Source organism: Balearica regulorum, chromosome Z, assembly GCF_011004875.1.
Source record: "Balearica regulorum gibbericeps isolate bBalReg1 chromosome Z, bBalReg1.pri, whole genome shotgun sequence".
In the NCBI taxonomy this organism is placed as follows: domain Eukaryota; kingdom Metazoa; phylum Chordata; class Aves; order Gruiformes; family Gruidae; genus Balearica; species Balearica regulorum.
The window spans coordinates 58,215,461-58,238,330 of NC_046220.1; the positions used below are offsets into that span (position 1 = coordinate 58,215,461).

General features: G+C 41.5%; 1 protein-coding gene across 1 annotated transcript in view; it reads left to right on the plus strand.

Moving 5' to 3' along the window:
* The first annotated feature begins 348 nt into the window (after positions 1-348).
* MAP1B (microtubule associated protein 1B) overlaps positions 349-22,870 on the plus strand; it is a 72,826-nt gene continuing 50,304 nt past the window's right edge. The window contains exons 1-2 of the mRNA XM_075740564.1: positions 349-929; positions 5,781-5,882. Coding sequence (XP_075596679.1) covers positions 752-929; positions 5,781-5,882 — 280 coding nt within the window. The 5' untranslated portion in view covers positions 349-751. The remainder of the gene's footprint in view (positions 930-5,780; positions 5,883-22,870) is intronic.

The window sequence follows — 22,870 nt, forward strand, 5'->3', positions numbered from 1 at the left end:
AACAAGTGAACTGCTTTCAAATGAAAAAAGGTAGCAAGATTATTTAGATTGCTGGTTGTGCGTGTGAGGGAAGTATGACTTGAATTTTGCTGCAGTGCTACAGTGCAATATGGCAGACAGGCCTTGGACAGCAGAACTGCTTTTTGAACCGACAGCGTCAAGGGTGCAGCTAGAGCCCGGACGCCGGCTTTCCCAGAGGAGCTCCCCGGGTCTGCTAGGGCATCACCTGCGCGTTCTGCTACGGCATCACCCGTGCTTCAAGGCTGGGACCCCGGGATGGCCTCCGGGAGCCGAGGCGGCAGAGCCAGACCCCGGGGCTGACCAGCCCGGCAGGCCCACGCCCCGGAAGGGCACGGGGAGCGAGGGACGCGGGATGGCCGAGGGGTCCCGCCGCCTGGGCCGGGAGCCGGGCCCGGGGCGCACCCCTTGGCATCCCCTCGGGGCGTTGTTCGCCCCCCGCGTCCTTCCTGCTTCCGGGGGCCGCCGCGGGGAGGATTTGCCGCAGATGACATCAGCTGTGGGATGCTGGAAACGCGGCGGCGGCGGCGCGGGGATGCGCCGGCTCCCCCCCTTCCTCCACCTCCTCCTTCTCCTCCTCCTCGCCAGGTCCCTGCCCTGCACCGTCTCCGTATAAAAGCGCCGCCGCCTCCCCGCCCGCCCTCACTCCCTCTCTGCCGCCTGCGGAGCCGCCGCTGAGCGGCCCTTCTCCCCTCAACGCCCCGGAGCCGCGGGGCGGAGCGGGGCGGCGGCGATGGCCACCGTGGTGGTGGAAGTGGACTCGGAGCCCTCCTGCAGCATCCCCAACCCCACCTCCCCATCGCCCAGCCTCTCGCACCGCTTCCTGGACAGCAAGTTTTACCTGCTAGTGGTCATCGGCGAGCTGGTGACCGAGGAGCACCTGCGGCGGGCTATCGCCAACATCGAGCAAGGTGAGGCGGCGGGGAGCGGGGACGCCGCAGGCAGCGTCGCGGCACACCCCCCCCACCCCCCCCCCCCGCCGGCGCCTTCCCCCTCCTCGGACGCGGCCGGGGCTCGCCCCCCCCCCCCCCCCCCCCCCAAACACCACGCAGGACACCGGCACACGAGCCGCCAAGTCGCGGTGTCCGGCTCTTTATTCCACGAGCGTCCCGCCGCAGCCCCCTCCACCACCCCCATCCTCGCCCGACGGGGTGCGGGCGCTGCGGAGCAACGGCTGCGGGCCGGGCCGCGGTGCCGCCCGTGCAAAGAGCCGCAGCGGGCTGCTCGCCTGCCGAGCCAGCCGGGCAGCGAAGCCCCCTGCCCGCTGTTGTCGGGTCGCAGGGGCCGGGGCGGTAGCCCAGCAGCCCAGGGCACCGCTGCCGCCGCCGAGCCCGTCTGCCCGGAGACACCGGCGGGTGGGCGTGGCGCAGTCCGCACTGCGGTCCCTATGGCAGCCTGGAGCGGACAAAGGGCGGCCGCGGCGCCGGCGGCAAACGCGGCTGGGGATGGGGATGGGGTGGGATGGGGCTGCGGGGAGGCTGCTCCTCGCAAACCCCCGTCCCTCGCCGCCGAACCAAACCGGCGGGATTCGGGGCGTTTTCCTCCTCGGCGGCAAAGACTGCCCGAGCAGGAGCGCAGCCGTGTCTTTGTGTCTAACTTTGGGCGGTGAGACTTTTCTCTTGGCTGGGGGATCTTTCAGGACCCAAGCTTTATATGCGGATATATGTATTTCAATAAAGAAAAAACATATGGGTAACAAGGCTAATACCTGAGTGCTCAGCCTCATTATTGTCCGGTACGGGCTGCTTTGACTCGTTGTTTATTTGTCCTTTTCTTAAGACGGTGATGCAGGAAGGTATCACAAGTGAAATGACAGTTTTATTAAGTTCTCAGTGTGGTTTCTGATACAATAGATTGCAGTGCACGTGCAGAAGGGGGGAAAAAAAAAAAAGCCCCGTTGCAGCAGTAGCAAAGAATAGCAGAAACACAAAGAAAATTATTGTCAGACACTGTAGTTTCTTAAACTCAATTGATACCTGATTTTGTAACATATATTTTTGTTCTGGGCTGGTAAAAGCAGAGATTTCGGAAACCTGCCATTGTTAGAGGGGAGGAAGACACCCTGTAACAGGGAATTGGTAGCAGCCTTGTCATGTAGGTGTGGTTCAGCAGTCCAGCTAGGACTTCATTTGTCTCTATTGTTGCTTTCTCAAGCATTGTTGCTTTACTTGGCTATTCCTCTTGATTCTTTTTCACAACTGTTTGTGGTAAAGGGCTGCCTCATCACAGCTAACCAGCTTCATCGTGACCTGTTCATCTTTATTGCAACCTTTGTCTCCTAGGGAGAACTACTGAGGCGGATGCTTTGTCATTCAGAGCCTCTTCAGCATTGCACTTTCCTAAGTCTATCTAATTTTTGGTTGTGTCAGAAGTGAATTTGCTGCATTTTAATTAAATTATTAAAAATTATAGAGCAAATGGATAAAACTTCTGCCCTCAAGACAGCTGATGTCATCCTTCCTCTGAAGAAATGGTCTTCAGTCTCTTCTTGAAGCTTCTATTGTACAGTTGCTGCTGCATAGCTCTGTTGCTGCTACCTCCTGCCACTAAGCATAACACCCACTTACAGTTTTAGATGTTCAGAGGGAGCACTTTGGCCTTTTTATTCATCATTTTGGATTAGAAGTCACCTTGCTCCTCCTGGTGTCAGACAATCTGATTGAGATTTTGCCTGCTAGGAAAAAACCTTGGTCAAATGTTGAGGTGCATTGCTCTGGATGAGTACACTGGGAGTCTGCATCTCTGTCTGCGTGAGGCTCAACTAAGCTCTTTCTCTTTGGAAAGGATGCTGTAGTCTGGAAAAACCCGCTTCTTTCAACCTTTATTCTCAACAGAGCCTTAAATGCTTTTTGGGTTCTTGATAACTCTGCCTCACTGTCTTCTCTGAAGACATCTCCTGAGTACCATCACTGAAAACTGTGGATTCATGCGCCAAACTGCAGAGCAACGTGTCAAAGAAAACATCTGCTGATAACACATCAGTGGCGTGATACTACGCAGCCTGGTGGAATGCAGAGTCATTTCTTAATATATCACGAAGAGGGAATGGTGTGGTGTGATGCATTTTCAGTAATTACATTTGGGATGTGACTTTGCTAAGGAGGCAATCCTCCAACCTACCATCCTCCAAAAAAAGAAGAGGGGAATAAAGAGAAAGCTTCAAGATTTTTCCACTGATTTCACAGATGCTACTGGGTGTGCCCTGCCTACTGTCCGATTAGTCCTGTGTCTAGTGGCATTGCACTCTTAAGACTGCAGAAAGAAAGAAAGAGCTACAGTTCAGCTATGCTTCCAGTAGTTACATCCATGCTGTTTATGATCTACATCATTGGATTGACCTTGGATTTTAGTTCCAGATCTACCTCTGTTCTACCCAAACCTGATTTGGTTATATAATGTATATAATACATTATGCTACTTTAAAATGTACATGCATAATTTTTGCACTCAGGCTGCTGAATCATGCAGCTGCAGATTTGGGATATTCTACCCAAATCCCAGGTTCAGCTTCTAGGACTATTGTGTGCATGGGATCATGGGATGTCTAGGCTTTTTTTTTTTTTTGCTATTTATTTTGCATTGAGTCCTGTATTTTGGACGTTGCCTGGCTTAGCAGTCTTGACTACGTCTAATCGGAATCTTCTCCGTACACCAAATTTGGATTCACGACAAAAACAGCTAGGGATGGTGGGCAGGCCCCCTATCAGCAGCAGCATTGCTGAATCATAGTCCATGTTGCTTAACTGACCTCCAGAAAGCTTTGTACTCTCCCCACACAAGCTTGCAGTCAGAGGCCAGCGAGCTGTTTATCCTCTAGCTTCTTGAAGTTCAGCAGTCATTCATTCAATGTACTTTGGCTTTGTGATCGATGTTGGTTTACTAGTCATAGTTTTCATATGCACTGTACGTGCGTGGTATTATATCATCTTTGCTTTCTTGCTCTCACATATTCCAACACCTGGAAGACATTAAAGCCTGCTGAGCTGTATTTGTCTGCCAAAACTACGCCCCAAAAATGCACCATATGGCCAAGAGATTTTTGAGAAATGAAAATAAGGAGACTTGCAGAAAAGACTCTGAACAACGATGCCTCAGTCAGGAAGTGGAGGTGGCTGGTTATAGCTCAGTTATTTTTCTCTTGAGTGGTTATGAAACACACAGGCAACACTGTATTTCCACTTATTTAATGAGTTTCAAATGGCAGCTACTTAATAGCTGGTAGCATATCCCTGTAGTAAGCATACTCCTACCTGGACTGGGATGCTAACAAGGAAAAGCTATGGATGAATTCTCTCTGAAGAGGCTTCGGGCTCTTGAAATGCAGATGTTCATATTTGCATGGAGAACCTACCTAGAGCTGCAATGGGAGACTGGCACTGCAGATCTAGTTTCTCTGCTCTTCCCCCTCTTTCTCCTCCTCATCTTTCAGCCCTACAACATGGCTTCTGCCAGCACAAGACCTGATGTTGCTGCTGCCTTGGAAGAGAATATAGCATGGGAGGTAGCGCTGACAGTGACATTCGCAGCCTGAAGCCCTGAGAGAGTTACCAGCAGGAGTGTTAGTGCTAGTCTCACGGTGAGGGGTTGGCCACACACCTCTTCAAGCACCTCCTTGCCAAAGCACAATATGATTTAACTCAACAGTTTCATGCAAAGGCACAGTCAGGCATGTGGGGAGGGGCCACCAGACACTTCCTCACCTGCAGTCCCTTCCTTCTGCATTTGCTGGCTAATTTGTGTAAGTCTAATGATGTTCCTTTAGGGAAAAAAAGGAAAAAAATTCACTGTAATGTTGGTGTTCAAAAATGCAGCAGTGCCTAGACTTACCTGTAGTGCAACTGTGTGCTCATTATTTTTCAAACCTAGAAGATTTTTCAGAACAATTTCAAAACAAGAAAATTATAGAAAAATGTTAAGCATGTTCTCCTCAGTTTTTTTGTTTGTGTTTTTTTTTTTTTTTTTTTTTTAATATTTAGTCATCAAAATCCTATGGAACAAGGTTATAAATTTGGTTTTTTGGCTGCAATGATATTTTTTTTTTCTGGGTCAAATTTCAAACCCTAAAAATATATCATGGAATAATACATTTTTTGACCATATATGTCAAGTGTCTCACTTTCTAAGTGGCTGGGGGAAAATACAGTAGGGAATAAAGATGTGCTGTTTAGTTTTTAGGAAAAAAAGATCAAGCATAGCATTTTAAAATCTCAAAATTAGACTTTTGATACTTCATAAATAAAAGATCACTCAAATTTTAATTTAAAATATGAGATGCTTCAAAACTTTTGAACGAAGAAGTCAGCAATTTAATACTTTGTACTTAAATATTAATTTGCAACATGCTAGGTGATGCTGTCTTTTTTCTTTTTTCTCAGAGGGACAAATACAATGGTCCTGCAATGTGACTAAAAAGTCCTCTGAGTGATTCACTCTTTCAGTTTTGTAAATCAGTGTATGGGTATTTTAAAGTCAATTCTGAGACATCAGTAACCTCTCCTAATGTGGCTACTAGGATGTGAGACCAGCAGTCCTAAAGCTGGGGCCTTAGAGGATGGTGAGGCTTTGGAAAGGTGGTTTTCCTCTTGCTTGTGACTGATTCCTGTCCAGAATGCTCAGAAAGAGCACTTTCCAAAAAACAGCTATGTGCCTTGAAAGAAAAGAGATGCTGGGTTTGGAATTTAGAAATACGCCTATAGCATTAATGCAAATGGAGAAATAGTTAAAACTTCTAGTGCCCATGTGTTTTGTATTTTCAATTTTAGGAATCCGATCATGGGACACAAACTTGATTGAATGCAACTTGGATCAAGAACTGAAACTTTTTGTGTCTCGCCATTCAGCTCGATTCTCTCCTGAAGTTCGAGGTGAGATTTTAGAAGTGTTTGACAAAAGTTGGGGGGGTAGGGGTTTTTATTTCTTTGGTTTTGTTTTTTGGGGTATTTTTAAGAGCAGAATTAATAAATACGCTCTGGAATTATGTGGCCCACTTTCATTTGTGATTCTTTACAAGGAATAATTTTTTTTTCTTTCTTTTAAAGTATGGCTTGAAAATTATAATTTGTTTTAACTTTCTCACAACTTAACTTTAAAATAATCAGCTTTTTAGCTTAGCTTCATGTATGTCACCATGATTACTGTTGTAGTAGATGTTAGTTTTAGGACCACATTAAAGTTAAGTAAAACTCACTTTTTGACTGAACAGTTTGTTTACATAGCACCAATCTAGTAGTTCCAGAGACCGAATCTTGTTATGGTAGGTAGAGCTCATAAAAAAGAATAACCTGAAAGGTTCGCTCTACAGTTTGATAGAGCCAGAACTGGTGTCACGGCTGTTGTGCAAGCGTGACTCATGCTCCATGTTTCTTCCCAAAAGGTTTGGACTATTCTCTTTCTTGGTATGAAAAGCTGAGGGGTGGAGTGTCTACCTTGATTCACAGGAACTTTCTTTGGCTTGTATGAGGAAATAAGAAATTTACAGGGCTCATAACACTAAATCTCTTTTGCTGCCTTTTCTTCAAGCCTGTCCTTGCTTTAGAGGATTCATACAATAAAGCAAAACAAAACAAAAAAGTCCAATTTTGTGAAGTGTAAAATTTGATTTTGTTCTGGTTGCTTGGGAGTCAAGTGTTTGGTAAGTTTTCTAACATCTCATTACTTTAACACAAATGATGAGTGAGAATGGGTGACATTAATGACTGTATTCATGTAAAAGTATATAACCTTCTCAAAGGAGTAGAGGTTGCTTTCATCGGTGAAATCATTGTGGCCATGTGCACGTTGACTAGTATAACCTAGTGCCGAGGAGTGTTATAAATTCTAGCTCCAGAAACATCTCTTAAGTATCATGAAAAAGGGCTATGAAATGTATCATGCTACTACATCACATTCCTAGGGTCAGTTGCTATACACTGTTGATAGATCCTGATGTCTTGCTAGCATGACAGCATTGACCTGATGGTTTTGAATAATACACCAAATGCCTTGTGTAACTAATTCTTCCTCTTACAGCATAGGTTATAGCAGATTTTGCCATATCTCCCCATATCTATAGAAAGTAAAACATTGCTAGAGTTAAGACCCAAAAAACCCCGAAAAAACAACCAAACCAAAAAAACCCTACCCCCAGCTCTGATTCTTCCCCTGGTTTGAAAACCAACAGAACCAATAAAAGAATCAAGGCATGACTGATCTACATGGAAGTGAACTCAGGCCTAGAATACATGTCTTTCATTTCAGTTTAAATGTCAGCCAATTCAACTTCTCAGTGACACTAGATGCATTGTTTTACAGTGAGGGTATTCTGATAAGTGGAAGTAGCAGAATTTATCTTTAAGGAACACAAGATGCAATGCATCCCATTTTCAATGTGTATGTGTTTTATTTTAAAACTTCAGGGGAAAAAATACTCCTGCACTTCTCCTTTAGCAAAAATACTCCAACATGTCTAATATTTTTTCTGTCTTGTTTAGATGATACATCCTGATACCATGGCATGAATTGAAATAAAGCAAATACTCTGCTTTCATATGATAAATAAAATAAGATTATACACTGGTTTTTTCCACAGAAAGATTATAGAATCCTCTAGGAATTTTTCTCTAGGAATTGTATTTTTCATTGATTTTTTTCTTTTCCTTGTTTGTCTAGACTTGCCTGTTTAGTCTGTCATTGTGTTGAATTACAGCTTAATTGCATGTGACTGGAATTTGTCAACATCTCTATGACAAGCAGTAATGAATGTGTTTTTCACCACTGCTCAATCTTTAAACAATAAACTGCCAAAATCTATGTTGAGAGAGCATTAAGGGAGCCTGAAACTTGGATAAAAGGAACATCCAGGAATAAAGCTAGCCCTCTTAACCAATTTCTTGTGTAAAATTTTGTGAGGAAGCCTGTTGGGACCTCCAGAATCCCACTGCACAGATCAGAGGATCATTTTTTAGAATTTTTCTCTGTGGTTCTCTGATGTTAAATCTGCATGAGGCTCATTTGTATCCTCTCTACTGTTTAGTAGGGGGAAGGGGTTTTATTGCCATTTGTTAGTAGAATTTCAGAATGTTTGATTTCTGTTACAGCACCCAAATGTTGAATTTTGAGTGTTTAACCAGTGTTTGTGGTCAATGTTCATACTAAAGAGATGATTGTAAGCATGTCTTCCCTTATGGTCCCAAACTTAGAAATTCTGCAGAATTTGAGTAACTAAGTGACCTTTTTGTCCAAGGAAAGTATTTTTCGGTCTGAAAATTTTGGTCATCAATGCCCACAGCTACATACTTTGCCAAAGTGGCGTATAGCCCCATTGCCTTTGTCAAAGCAGATCTAAACCCAGTTAATTTCACATCTAGTAGCTTGCAATGTGAGCTCAGGGAGTTGCTAATAAAATCCTAAAGGGCATAGTTTTAGCGCTGTCTTACTGAAAACAGCAGTTTATCAAAATTTGTCAAGAGGACATAGGTACTTGAGCAAAACCTACCACTTAAAATGAAAGAAAGAGAAAAGAGCCAAGAAATCAAGACTAGAGTTCTCAGCTGCTGACAGAGCAGCATCACTAAGTGCCCAGGAATTAATTTCACTTAAAATCAAGTAGTCTGGTATGCACATTTAGGGACATCCTATAACTATGATTTTTCAGCTATTAGAGACTATGATCGCTGGTATAGCTATCAGGTGGAGTAATTTTAGCTTATTATTACGTTTGGAGAGGTTAATTTTAATTGGCTACCAGACTTGTTTTGTGTCTCTAAGTATTTGTGCCTTGGAAGAAAGAAAATGGAGGCAGAATAGGACTTGAATAGGGAACTGAGCTGATTCAGGCTGCTGTGGCTGTGAATGGTGTCCCCGTGGGGCGTTGCTGCCAGCGGTCCAGGGCTGCAGCGGTGGGGCTGCCTGGCGACACGAGGCTGGGGACCCCCGGTCCTCGCTGGGGCCGTCGGCTCGGGGTGTGTGGGGGGGGGCCCGTGCAGCGCGCTCATCTGCTCACAAGTTGTGTGTTGGGTTTTGGGGGTTTTTTTGGGGGCGGTGAGGAGGGGGATGCTAGGATTTTGGTGGCTCTGGAGAGGGTTACGGTGTAACAGCCTGTATGTTCAGATACATGAATTGTCAAAGCCTTCCTTTCTTAGTACTAATCAAAATTCCAGAGATGGGCTAATAAGTGACTTCATCTTTTTTTTTCCCAGTGAATAAATTGTTGCACTTATGTGACAATCATTCTGGCACTTACTTCCATTTCTGCTTTTTTAGGAATGATCTCAAAGAAAATTAGCATGAATTTACATTGCTGCCAAAACACCAGTACCTGCTGATGCTATTAAGTGTGAATCAGCAAAATGACTGAGAGGTTATTTTTAAATGCATTGTATCACAAGTACATACAATGAGTTCAGTGGTCTTAGAATAGCCCATATTTTATGGGAACAGGTTTTCTGACCTGTGTGAGGCAGCTGCTAGGGGCATGGGATTAAGTTAGTTGTAATGATAGAATTATAACTCCATTATGAAATTTGAATCCCCGTTCCTCTTTACCAGAATGATAATTCAGCATACCTAATGGTATGTTCACAAGGATTATTTTGTTAAGGGTTATTTAACAAAAACTTGCAGAATTATAATTCTTAATTTGTCCCTTAGGGGACTCCTCAATCTTTATTTCCTAACATTTTGTCTATGATGTGGAACATCTGAAACTGAAGACTTAAATGATATTTTATTTTTGACCCTTGCCTAGTATCACTTACAGATGACCTACCTCTCATAACTTCCATCATGGATTTATAATAAATCTGTAACTAGAACATCATTGCAACTTTTTTTCATCTAGTTTCTAGTTGTCATGGGATGCATTTTTCTCAGATGTCTGTTTTTCATAATTTTGTTAAGACTTACCTTTTTTAATTGTCTGGATTTTCTGTTACTGTCTGGTACAGTTAATCACTTAAGAGAAGTATTACATGTTTGTCATCAGACTTTATCATGAGAAAAGACTTGATCCAAAGGCCACTGAAATAATTGAATTGGGTTTGAGGAAATACTATGTAGTATTTTTAAGGTAGAACAAGGACCAAATTTTCACATAATGAGGGAGAAAGTAAACATTGTAACTTCTTTCCTGCCAGATAAAAATGGTGCTTTATTTGCAGTGAGTTGCCTACTGCTGTACCACCAGTAATAGAATCAGACCCAAGGAAGAAGAGTTCAGACACTCCTTGTCTTTAGACTGAGTGGAATGGGGAGCACATGTTCATCCCTATTGCCAGCTGCAGAATGAGGGTTGCCACTGAGGCTCTATCAGCCTTGCAACAGCATATGAGGAGCTCCAGCTGTCATCTACCTTGTGGAGACAAATCCAAGAGATGTATTAGTGCTGGCCACAGCTCCAGGTGCTGCTGGCTGTAGACTGCTGGGAGTGTCCCATAGTACCTCACAGTCCTGTGAGAAGGTAGGGAAGATACACATTTCAGTCAGAAACACCCACAAATAGAAAGCTGGATAGTTCTGTAACAGAGGGCCATGCTTTTGCATCAACCCCTCAGATGGCCCCAACAAAAAGATATGATGGTTACTTTTGGCTTGTAGTCGTTGGTAGCAGTCTGTTCCTAGAGTCAAGAAGAAAAGCCAGTGCTGCTGATGACCTGGGTTTGCATGCTGTCTGTGTGTGCAGCACAGGACATGAGTCTTCTGGTTCCTGGTTTTTCCACTGTTTGGAATTAGTCTGTTTATGATCCAATAGTAGTTGCTGATACAAGATAAAATTCAGTTTTTTTAAAAAAAAATTGCATTAAAATAATTAATTCAGAAGCAAATCTGTGTGGATTTCAGTATTACTTTTATGTTGCAGCTTCTTGTATTTTGGTAGTTGAGAGCTTGTCGATAGTGGCGAAATGAATCACTGTCCTGTGTCCTTATGTCCTGATCTCCTGCATACCTGTATGTGGGAGATTCTGCCCATCAGACCTCTGAGAAGCTTAGGATTTTATTTAAAACAAACAAAACCAAAACATTCTTCTGATGAGACAAGCCATATTCTTAGCTGTGTAATCTCTGAGTGATTCTCATGAGCTACGGAGACTTTCATCTGGAAGTCAACTCCCCCCTGCCAAAGGCAGCTTTTGGAAGCTGTCCCAGTTTTATGGCAGTTCTGTAGCTCTTCTGGACAAACGACTGATCCCAACTTCAGCTCCCATGTCCTGAATCACAAATAAGCTTTTTTAGGTCTTGTAAGCTCTTTATGGTGGATTGAGTTCCCCAGCCCCTGAGAGACCAGAAAGAGCAAAAGCTAAACACTCATGGGTCAAGATAAAGATGATTTAATAGGTGAAGGAAAGAAGGGGAAAAAAACAACAGGCAAAGTGAAGGAAATTGGTCACCGCTTCACACAGGCAGACTAATGCCCAGCCAGTCTCCAAACAACAGCTACCTTAGCCGTTAAAACCCCCACCTTCTTCCTTTATTCCAGCTTTTGTTGCTGAGCATGATATTATATGGTATGGAATATCAGTTTTGGCCAACTTGTGGTAGCTGTCCCAGCTTTGTCTCCTCCCAAATTCTTGTCCACACCCAGCCTACTCACTGGCAGGTACAGTGGGGCAAAAGAAATCCTTGATGCTGTGCAAGCATTGCTCAGCAATAGCCAAAACATTGGTGTGTTATCAACACTATTCTAGACACAAATCCAAATACAGAACTTTACTGGCTGCTGTAAAGAAAGTTAAGTCCATCCCAGTCAGAGCCAGTAAACTCTCTAGAAAGGGTTATGTCTTAATATTTGTATGTTTATCCTTTAACAAGACCAGGACTCTAAGTCTTGATTGAGTCCTTTCAAAAGACCGTCAGAGAAAGACTAAAGTTTTCTGGATCACTGTAAGTGTGAGGAAATTTGCATCATGAAAATTGACCCAGACACATGGAACAGACAAGACAGACTGGAAAAATACCAAAACAGGGAAGAGGGGAGCCTTGCTTTCGTATTTTTGTGTTCAAGTCATTGGGGTTTTTTGCTGGCATCATTGTTGAACTTCTGGGAAATAAAATGGGATGAAGTTTGACACACCCCTAAGAAGAGATCCCTATTAAAGGGATCTTGCTTCTGATCTTGGAGCCTTGAAACTTCCAGCATACATCCTGGCATGGGTATGGTGGCCATCCAGCATGCTTGCTTAACCTCAGGCTGTGTCCTGAAGTTTTCTTCATCTTCCAGAACCTGCGCAGAGTTTAGACAAACTGAAAAAAATTAATAAAATATTATTTTCTATGTGAGCAGTACCTTAAAAAGATACAGAAGGCAATGCCTTCAAGAGTATCTCTGGATAGAATTTAATGCTTTTCGCAAGCTAATAATTTAATGGCATTACTCATAATCATTTGTCTAGTACTACTGAATTTTTCAAACTTATCTTTACTAGCTGCAAAGCTCAGATTCTAAAAGTTCATTAGACTTGGAAGATTTAAATATTTTTCAATACTAATTAGGTTTTTGTATGCTTAACATTTCCTAGCAACTTCATAAATTTTAATCTTTCTGTCCACTTTTTCAGTTGTATTACAGAATGCCATTCTTTTTACATTTCAATCCAACTATATATAAAAAAGCTTGAAATGGTCTTTTGTTTTTTATTGTGTCCTGCAATGTGAATTGCTGGATCAGATGAAAAACATACCACCTTTCAACATAACAGATGGAAGACATGGAATTCACCAAAAAGGAATCCAAATGGAGATGCTGTATTATTCAAGTGACTATTTAAAAGTAAGGCTGGGCTCCTTTGATCATAGCACTGTCTCAACTGCATAAATAGTTTGGCTGCACCGGTTGTATTCCTGAAGAGTGCCTAGTGGGAATAGTTGCTCTGCACCTAACAACCCTCTCTACCTATTAAACCCTGTAATTACAACAAGAATTAATATTTGTCTCCAGCTTTGGTGGGATAATGTCATTGCATGTCAAGTAGGGGATTATCATGTGGAAGGAGACCATACAGACATTCTCATTTTGTGTTGAACACGAGGATCTGATATTATTAATCTGTTAGGAGAAGCTGTTGAGTGGGGGAAACCTTTTAGTAGGCTATGCTAATGGGTGTGGATTCTCCACAACCATTTGTAGACACTAATCACAGAGAAGAGAGGATGCAAAGCATCCAGATTTCCTTAAACAGGATAGACTTACTATTCAGTCCATTGAACAATACAATAATACAATCATGTGTTAGAACTGTACTTACCTAAAAAAAGTATAGTTTTGACTTCTCGATTGTTTCATGGCCTATGTGCTCCCTTTGTAATTAAATTAGTTTAAACTGAAATTCCAAGCCAAGGAATCAGTTTCTTACAGAAAATCTGGAAGAAACGATGAAATTACTTGTGTCCTCCTGTGCTTTTCAGGCCTTCCTAGAGTGCTCTGAGAATCAAATGAGTTTTTAACACAGTACCTGCTGCTTTCCAGGGGAGTAGTAGTTTGTGTGGTATGTTCAGCCCAGGGCAATGTTCTGGTCCTGGCATGGTAACACTTTCTCCCTTCTTGTCTTGACTTGTAGTCGCAAAAAAGCAGGGATGACTTTAAAAGAAGAGGCTACTCTAAAAGCTTTCTTGCACTATTGGAAGTGAAAGAGTGGTGGTGCAAGGCAGCCCTACGCAGAGCTACCCTCCCAGCTCCAGATGAGCTGGTACCTCTACCCAGGACAGTGCGGTCCCATGCAGGTGCAGCCCCAGAGTTCAGTCCCTGGAAGCAGAACGATCTCATCGGTAATGGGCCTCTCAGAAGACCATTAGGAGGATCTCATCACATTAGCATTTAGCTTTGCCACAGGTCTGAGCTGACAGGGCTTTACTACCACGTTTCAGAGACGGCTTTGTTGTCTCTGCAAGGGCAGTTTTTGCATGGACAAGACATAGATGAAAGGCTTTATTCTGTGACACTGATGTCCAAAACTATTTTTCTCATTTTTCTGATTCATATTTTTACTTCCTCAGCTTATTTTAAACATTGTATCCTATTCCTTCTGCTTTCCTAAAATGAGTGAAATGCTGAGTTTTGGTATTAGCGGATGTTTTCAAGACTACGGAGAAGCTTCTTCCTTTCCCCATGCTGCTCCTCCTGCATGTCACAGTAAGTCATGGTAATTTAGTGGTAAAATGTGAATGGCATCTTGTCAGTACTGGCCCTTCCAGGCTTGCTGCCTTTCTTGGAGCCACACCACAGCTAACAACAAAGGAATGTTTACTTTTTTAAGAGATGAGTTTAGAAAAAGCTGTGGTCAGGGATGTCTCTGCTCACAAATGATGTTTTGTAGTTTTTCCTCCTTCTACTTCTGGCTTCCCTCTGCTATTAAATATGTTGGAGGCTATTTCTGGCACTTCCAATTTTTTTTTGTTGGTCTTCCTTTTAAGCAAATTGCCGTCTCTTTGTCAGTGACCGTTACCTTAATCTAGGCAACGATCAAAGTAGATTTAGACCAAAGTCCTTGCTGAACCCCACCAAACATTATTCCCTGTACTATTTCATGTCGCCAGCTTACTTGCAAAGATGGGACATTCTCAGAGAATATTAGGTCAATATGAGACCAACTGTTTTTCATTACATAGTCTAGGTAACCTGGTTGTTGGCTAGGTATGGTCTGGACACAACAGCAAATGTCATCAATAATCACTGGGGGGAAAAAAAGAGAAGATGTTTTCAAGTCAGCAGAGATGGTTCTCAAACCAGCAGAGATGTAGCTTACGTGGATCTGCCTTGCCATAGCAGTAATGACGACAGTTACTGCTTTGTAAGTGGAGTTAACAGGACAGATATTCTCCACCGAGATGGCTATCTGCGATCAAATCACAAATTGGCCGCGTAAAGCTTGGAATCATGGTTGCTGTACCTGATGGCACAATAACAAACAGATTCACTGCTGAGTTTGATGCTTTTTCAGATTTCAGTGGCAAAGGTTTAGACTGAATATTCTCACCAAATATTTAAAGAACTCTTGAGAGTAATTTTTGAGATCCTGTGAAATAAGAAGCAGCATAGGAAAGTACAAAAGATCTCAGTCTTGCAGCTCTATTCATATTTTCTCATTATTTCTGATGTCTTTTAAATTGTTACCATTGTCAAAGAGTACACTTTTCCAGTACAAATTTAAGCTTCAAAACTCATTCTTATCAAAGTTTCCACGTAAAATTCAGCATCATATCATGCAATTACAACCACTTGATTTAAAAAAGACTCGAAATGAGCAATTAAAAAAACCCGCAAAACCAAACAAACTAACGACCCACATAACGACCCTTTCCCTTTTTTGGAAATCGCCTGCCATTGAATTACACTCCTGGTGCTTTTTTTTGCCAGTAGATGGCATTCTCAATGCCCATACTCACTGCCGTTCAGTAAATGAGCATATACTGAAGTCAGTTTGAATACTTCTGTACTATTTTTAGCTCTTAGTACTTAATGTGAGACATATGTCTCTGTTTTGTTCTGAGATCTTGCTTGGAGTTTAAATTTCAAACAGTTCAGCTCTGTTGCCTGTGAAGGACGAATCCCTCAATGTGAAATAAGCTCAGCAAACTTCAGATCTCTCATAGTCAACAGAGGAAGGGCAGAGTGTAGCTCATGCAGGGTGAGAGCTCTCTTGGTTTGAAGACCACAGATAGTGATAATTTATGAAAATGCTTAGCATTAAATTAACTCTGCAGAGCCAGTAGAGAGAAAAGCAAGACCATTATACATACAGCTATATTTGTGCATAAAGTAGCACACGGTGTAGATATAGCTGAGGAAATCAGCCTTACAGATCATGTATTCTCTGTGTTTTCAGGATGTCTCTAACAGACCTGAGATTCCTGTTTTGAAGCCGCAATGTAATCACACCAAAAGATACAGTAGTGCATCCTCTCCCATGCTGAATTTAGAGCACAGCATGGAATAAAAGACCTGAGAACTGAGCAAGTAGACTCTGACTCACTTGTCAAGTGTAGTATTTCTCAGGTTTTTCCCCTCTGTCTCAGTCTGTGCTATGACTGTCTGTTAGGAATATAGGAATACAGCAGCATGTAGTTTTACAAAGCAATTCAGTATTATCTATCTGAAAATACTTGTTCATACAAGTTAAATCCCAGTGTGGCTTTTTGCCTTTCTTAGGGGTGGAAAAAAAATTAAAAAATCATGGCTTTCTAAGTGACTGTAGAACTCATGATATATCCTAAATCAAGAGACCTGAAGTTTAGTCCTTAACTTTGCCCCTCAACTACATAAAGACTCTGGCTGTCACACTCAAATCCTGTGGACAATCCTTGATCTGGGTTATTCAGTTGCAGGGATATAATGACATTTAATTCTTTCTGTCTTGCTTCAGCTTCTCATCAAGGACTGCTCTGCCAAGTGTGCCAGTAGGGAATCTAAGATCGGTGATTTATGCAGCGTGGTCTTCATTACAATTCAAAATGAGGCCACCAACTCTCTTCAAATAAACTACCAGCCAGATGTTAGAAAGTAATCACTACAGGGATCACTCAACTTGATTTGAAAATAACACTAACAATCAAAAGCTGAGATTAGCCATTTGCCAATTTGTGTAACTCCTTCAGAATTCTGAGTTGTATTAAAAAAAAAAAAAGTGAGGACCATTTTATGAAACTGAACACCTGTGTACATCTGCGTGGGCAAAACCTTTTGATATATGCAAATACTGGTAAATGGACATTCAAATACTTTTCAGTGGATTTAATCGTGGACAAAGTAGTAGGGGTCCGGATGCTCACTGGGAGCAGCTGTCTGTTACCACTTATTAAAAAAACCCAAAACAACCCGAACAACAAACAAAACCCCAAAGCCCCCAAAACCATAACCAGCAGTTTATCTTAAATTGTGATTACTACATCACTTTGACAAATTCTGCTTTTAACAAGTGTAAATTATGAATAATTTTACTGAAAACAGAAGGGTCCTTCCATATCTACCCCATTACATGTTACAGCAGCAATGGAGTGCTGTTGAAGAATTGCAATTTGTAGATCCTGTCTATGGACAGTTGGAGGGAAATGGTTGTGGGGAGCTGGTCTGTAGTTTGTAAGAGGGTTCCACATAAAATGCAGCACTGCTGGGTTGCTGTGGCACCACTAGAAATAAAGCCCAGCAATTCTCTCCTATGGTTTCCTTGTAAGTCTGGGCCGTGCTGGAGTTGGCAATAAATCGACTAACTTCTATTAGACCTAAACCTCTGTAGGAAGCCGAGTGTCTGTGCAAAGTGACAGCCAAGCTGCTGAAATATTGTCTGCCATCTCTAACAAAGCTGCATGTCAAGTGGGAGTGAAATGCTTTTAAGCGCTGCCACGTGTCTGTGGAAATGTGTGCTTTATGGTTACTAAAATGTTCTTGCCAGTCCTAAATCCAGGAATGCTTACAGGGTAAAAGTTAAAATGCCACAGGGAGATGAAGTAAATGACATTTTGATTACCCGTCCGAGTTTGGCTTAGTGACTGACACAGCCTTCAAATCCTGGGGGAAGAGAAGTGGCAAGGAGTAGTCTTCTGCCTTTCGTCACCTCTGCTGTGCCATCCCTGCCTCTGCACGGCTGCTTATCTCATGGCTGAGGGTTAATTAGAAGACTTTGAGGCTGAAGTTGTGGAAGGGAAATTAAATTGCATCTGTATGGATTACGATCTGGTGGAGTTCATTAGCATGCAGGTGTAGTTCGCGCTCCTCTCTGCTTCTCTTCCCAGAGCTTGCGACTTCCAGGCGTTTCCACACTCCAGCAGATCTGTTGTGCCGTATAGGTTTGGCCCGCATTTTCGTATTAGCGCAGTTTAATTAGGCAAGGAGAGATTGCTGTGTCTCCAGAATGATCTACAGATACGATAGATCAATATTTATTACAAAGATTCTTTCAAATAAATGTCTGCTCTGTGAGACAGGTTTGGTCATTCGGAGGCCCTAGAGCCATTTAAGAAACAATTAAATCCTCTCTGGTGTGAAGCGGAATATTAAAAAGGATTAACACTGACAGACCATGTATTCTCTCTAGTTTCGGCTGCATTCCTATGCATCGCTATTCTCATCTGATATGTAGGTTTGATACAAGGAGTTGGGTTCCCTTGCAGCGGTGTAGAGCATAAGGAATGATGTAAAATGGATCAAGGCATTGGCTAAAAATGATCAAGCCCATACAGAAATATATAGCTGTGGAGGAATATACAACCACTGTGCTGGGAAGAACTTTCAAAGGCTTAATTCCATAAAATTTATCCTGGTTCTCCAAATTTTATGTGAAAGGCAATATGAAGCAGTCCAGTCTTCTAAACACTCACATGAGTAGCTAGGTTTACAGTGGCTATCCAGTAAATGCCACATGAGGAGAGCTTGCATGATCAGGTCATTGTTGATCTTTATTTTTCCTGATTTTATTTTTTTTTTCCCCCAAATTAATTTTAGTGTCCTGTGCAAGGGAAGCAGTTTTCCCTTTAGGGAGCATGTTGGAACAATATGCAAAATCTGCTCTTTTATGAGGATTCACAAAGGACCTGAAACAGAAGCCATAAATCAAAACTTTTCAACAGAAAAATTCAAAGTGAAACATTTCGTGATGTCAACTAACAAGAAGAAATTTGTACAGAAAGCAAACACTTCCCTTTCTAAGTTTTGTGCAGTTTGGATTTATTTACATGGTTGAGTTTGCTACTCATGTTATTGTGCATATTCCCTATATATGACTTTCGTTAATATATGTTTATAATACTATATATTATAAATATTCCTATTTTAAAATTTGGATTTTTCAGGTTAATGTCTTATGAACTCCACAGTAATGTAACTTTGTAGAATTGTAGCAATTTCAAAAAAATGCGATAAGGACCACAATCACCAAGTTAAAAAGTATGCTCAAACAGGCAAATACAGCTGATTTGACTAGTTCAGCATAAATGAACCTCCCTTTTCTTTGCTGGAGTCTTCAAATATAAACTGAATTTGTAGCAAGAAAAGTCTTGTATCAAAATTGCTCCTTTTGGAAATCAGTTGGAATTTTGCTCTTGATACCAGTGAAGGCAGGATCAACCCCAACATTATTTATTATTCCTCTTCTTTGTAGGTAAGTACTTTTTTCTTAAAATAAGAAAGAATACTTGTGTGTTTGCACTATTTAGAACTATCATCAGGCAGTGGTCAGTTGATTAACAACTAGTAAGAGTTCCCTTTTAGTGTAACTAACTCCCTTAGAAAATCAAGTGTGCCAGACTTAAAATGTATCATGGTTCATATGAAAAAAAATAAATAACGCAACACTCCCTATCATGCAAGACAGTGGAAGCTTTCAATGAAAATGTAATGGCAATGTTTACATTTCTTTGTCAAGAGAAAATATTAAAACTCACAGGATTTCTCTTCCAAAAAAAAAAAAAATAATTATATACTGAGTTATTTTAATCTTTGGGGGGAAAAAATGCAACTATATTGGTATCATGTTCCTTAAGCCTCCCCCTTCGTTGTTTTTTTCAGATGATGATGCATACTTGAGTTGTGTTGATTTAATACAGGGTCGGTTAAATGTCTTGCCAATGCCAACACTTTGTCATTCTAATGAACTACAATTTATGAGTGTCTGTAATTACACAGCTTGTGTGCAATCAGCAAGATTTCTAAAGGGAGTGTATCACATCTAAAATAACATTTTCTTCATTGCATAGTCTAATTTCACCTGACATTTTGCCAGCCAGAGCACAAGCTTTCTGCAGGAAACAGCAAAGTATCTCTGGTCTCCTTTAGACAAAAGAAGGTGGAAAATTAAGTTATTATAAATCTGCTTCTAATTATGTTAATGAAATATTACATCATGTAGATTGACCTGCTGTAGATCTTAGACATTTCTTTTATTGTTTTAGTAATTTTCTCTATTTGTTATGCATGAAAAATGCTTTTGATAACCCATGTTGATCATACTTGCTAATGAACCAATGCCTACAATTACCACACTTAAGGACAGATCTTCAGAGCATACGATGTTAGAGGGTTGATAATGAGCACAACAGTAGCTGAAGACATTGATTAATTTAATCAGGGTTGTTTTGCCTGCTGCCAAAGTATAGGAGGATGGATGATACCACTGGAAAATGCTGGAGCATTTAACCTGTGGCTATGTATTTAGGGAAAAAATCAGTTCAGCCAGCCTGTTTCAGAAACACTGGTAATGCAAAATGTTTTCTCCGTTATAAAGGCAGTAGATATTTACTACCTTGTTCAGATCAATTTATTATGAAGCTGCATGACACTTTGTACTGTGAATCTTAATAATGCCCGGAGGTATTCACATGAAAATTGCTCATTTAATTTTCACTGGATTATTTTTCTCATTTAAACAACAATAATGATGTAAAGTTAAGTGTGGAGCTCAAATAGCTTGCAAGAATCCTTTCCCAATATTCTTAACCTAATTTTGAAAGATGAATCTTCTAAAATACGGCTTCAGATTTCAAAGACCTGCCATTTTTAAGGCAAAACTTCTGTCAACCCAGCTGATCGAAAGGAAATGGGGAATAAACACAACTTACACAAGGTCAGTGATTTCAATTGTCAAAAAAAGCAGCCCAGCACAACATCTTACATCTATGTGGTTGGAAACCAGACACATAAAAGATGTACTTTGTCATGGAGATGGATATTGCTAATGGAATTGCCTGTGAGAGTGTTGTCTGCCAGATGATGAATAGACCAGCATTAGCACAGCCTCGCAGAGGCTGCAGATACCATCCTCTATGGCAGAGGAGGAGTGATGTGTTAGTGACAGCACCTCTCAGGGGAGGAACGATAGGGGCTGAGGAATATATCAAGGGAAAGATCAGTGGTAAACAGACAGACTGGATGGCTTTTACTCACCTTCTATGAAATCTCTGGATGTCCCCCATGGCTATGAAAGAATAAAATGGCAGAAATCTACTGTCATTGTATTATTCACTGATTCATGGGCTGAATGAATGCCTTTCAATTCCTTTAGATTTACTTATGTCCAGTTTTCTAATATTTTCGTGTCAAAATACCATCAAGAATTTTTATTTTTGTTGGCTGCTGCTAGCAGAAGCCCTGAAGGGGGTGTGTGTGGAGCGTGTGTGGGGTGGTGGTGGATCTTTGCTTTGTTTTCTGCCCTTTAGTGTGCTCTTCCCAGCAAAATGCCTCCAGTCACCTCCCTATGGGGCAGGGGCTGGGGCCTGCTCAGACATTTTGTGGTACCTGGTCACGTATCTTCTGACAGGCTCAAGCGTTTAGTAAGAATGGCCAACCACCTGAGGTGAGGTTGGCCAGAGAACCCTCAGTTCTGGGTTCAGCTACCAGCTGCTTTCTTGCTCTGTCAGTGATAAGTACAGATCACAGAAGCCAAAGCTGACACAGGCATTAAAATGAGAGCCAAATTTGCCGACTACTTTCTGCATTTTCTGATTAAACATCATCCAGATAAGGCTGCAAGGAAAGAGCTCTGGAATCACTCTGGGTGTAATAGAAAAGGCTTGGATTTGTTTCTTCTGCCAGCTTTGTTTTGAGATACCTTTTAAAACAAGAACACCCGAAAGTGCTAGACTTGGTATATCCATCCACCCTGCAGCCAGCCCTAGAAGAGAATTGGGCTAATGCTGATGGAGAAGAAGAGGGGAAGCAGGTGATGAGGGAGAGTAGAGGTAACTTTTTTTTTTCCAAGTATTACTCAGAGACTCACTGAGTGGGCTTTATTTCTTACTAGGGAAAATGTTTTGTTGGTTATATCAAACTGCAGTGTGACTAGTATTGTCTTCATTTTACTGTTATTTGAAAAAGCTATTAAAAGACAATGTCTTGAATCTAGACCTTTAAAAAGCCTGTTATTTCCCTTATATCAGCCCAAGGGAAATCTTACTATTTCAAAAGTAATATAATTTCTTCCCTGGAGGCAATACTTATTAATAGCCTATACTGAAATTCAGACCTGGAAATTGCTTTTGTGGTCCTATGGAAAAAAATTGGTGTAGTACATATTCCATGTTGCATGTGCACTTCAAACATATTTTTCAGGTTAATCAGTACTAAAGAAGAATTCTTACTAAGCTTAAACCTTTAAAATTTCACTGAGTGGCTTGTTACTAGTCAGACAGCCTGTTCAGGTCAGTTGTCAGTGTAATAATATTCAAGGGTAGAGCTAATTCACTACTGTGTTTCTTTATAGTTGGGGCTTTTTTGTTATCCCATTCCTTTGCTAACAGCTACTGTACTAACCTAATAATTGGGGATAAATTACATCAAATCTTGACATGGTCACATACTTCAGAACTTTAAATGGTCGATCTAATTATGAAGAAATCTTCATTTGTTAACAAAGTAATAAAATGCAATATAGGGAATAAGTCCCCAAGTGGGAGACCATACATGCTACTACTAATCTTGCACAGGACTGCTTACTCTGCATAAATAGTTAGCAGTTTATATGTGTATGTATAATTTGCATAAACAATGTAAAAACCAAAGTTGACACAAGACGCTTTGAAAAATGATTTTAGTATTAATTTTTCTTTCCTGTCTTCTTTAATGAAACATAAGAGATGGGATGCCAAGCCTTCCCTTTGCGCCTCATTTAAACAGATTTCCATTCTGAATTTCTGTAGAAAGGAGACTGGGAAAATTGTCATTAATATCAGAGGAACTCAGTATAGTCCTTGAATTACCAAATATGACTAGTCAGTGCTGCTATGAGCTGTTATAGCTACAGATAACTCTGCTGATGTCACATTGGTTATATGGCCCATATGGTTATGTGGACCACAGCATAGTGCACACTAACAGAAATAAAGGCATATAGGGGAGCTGATTCTCCTCATGAAGCATCCAAGTGTGCCCTTGTTCTGGATGCAGGAGGTGGGGACC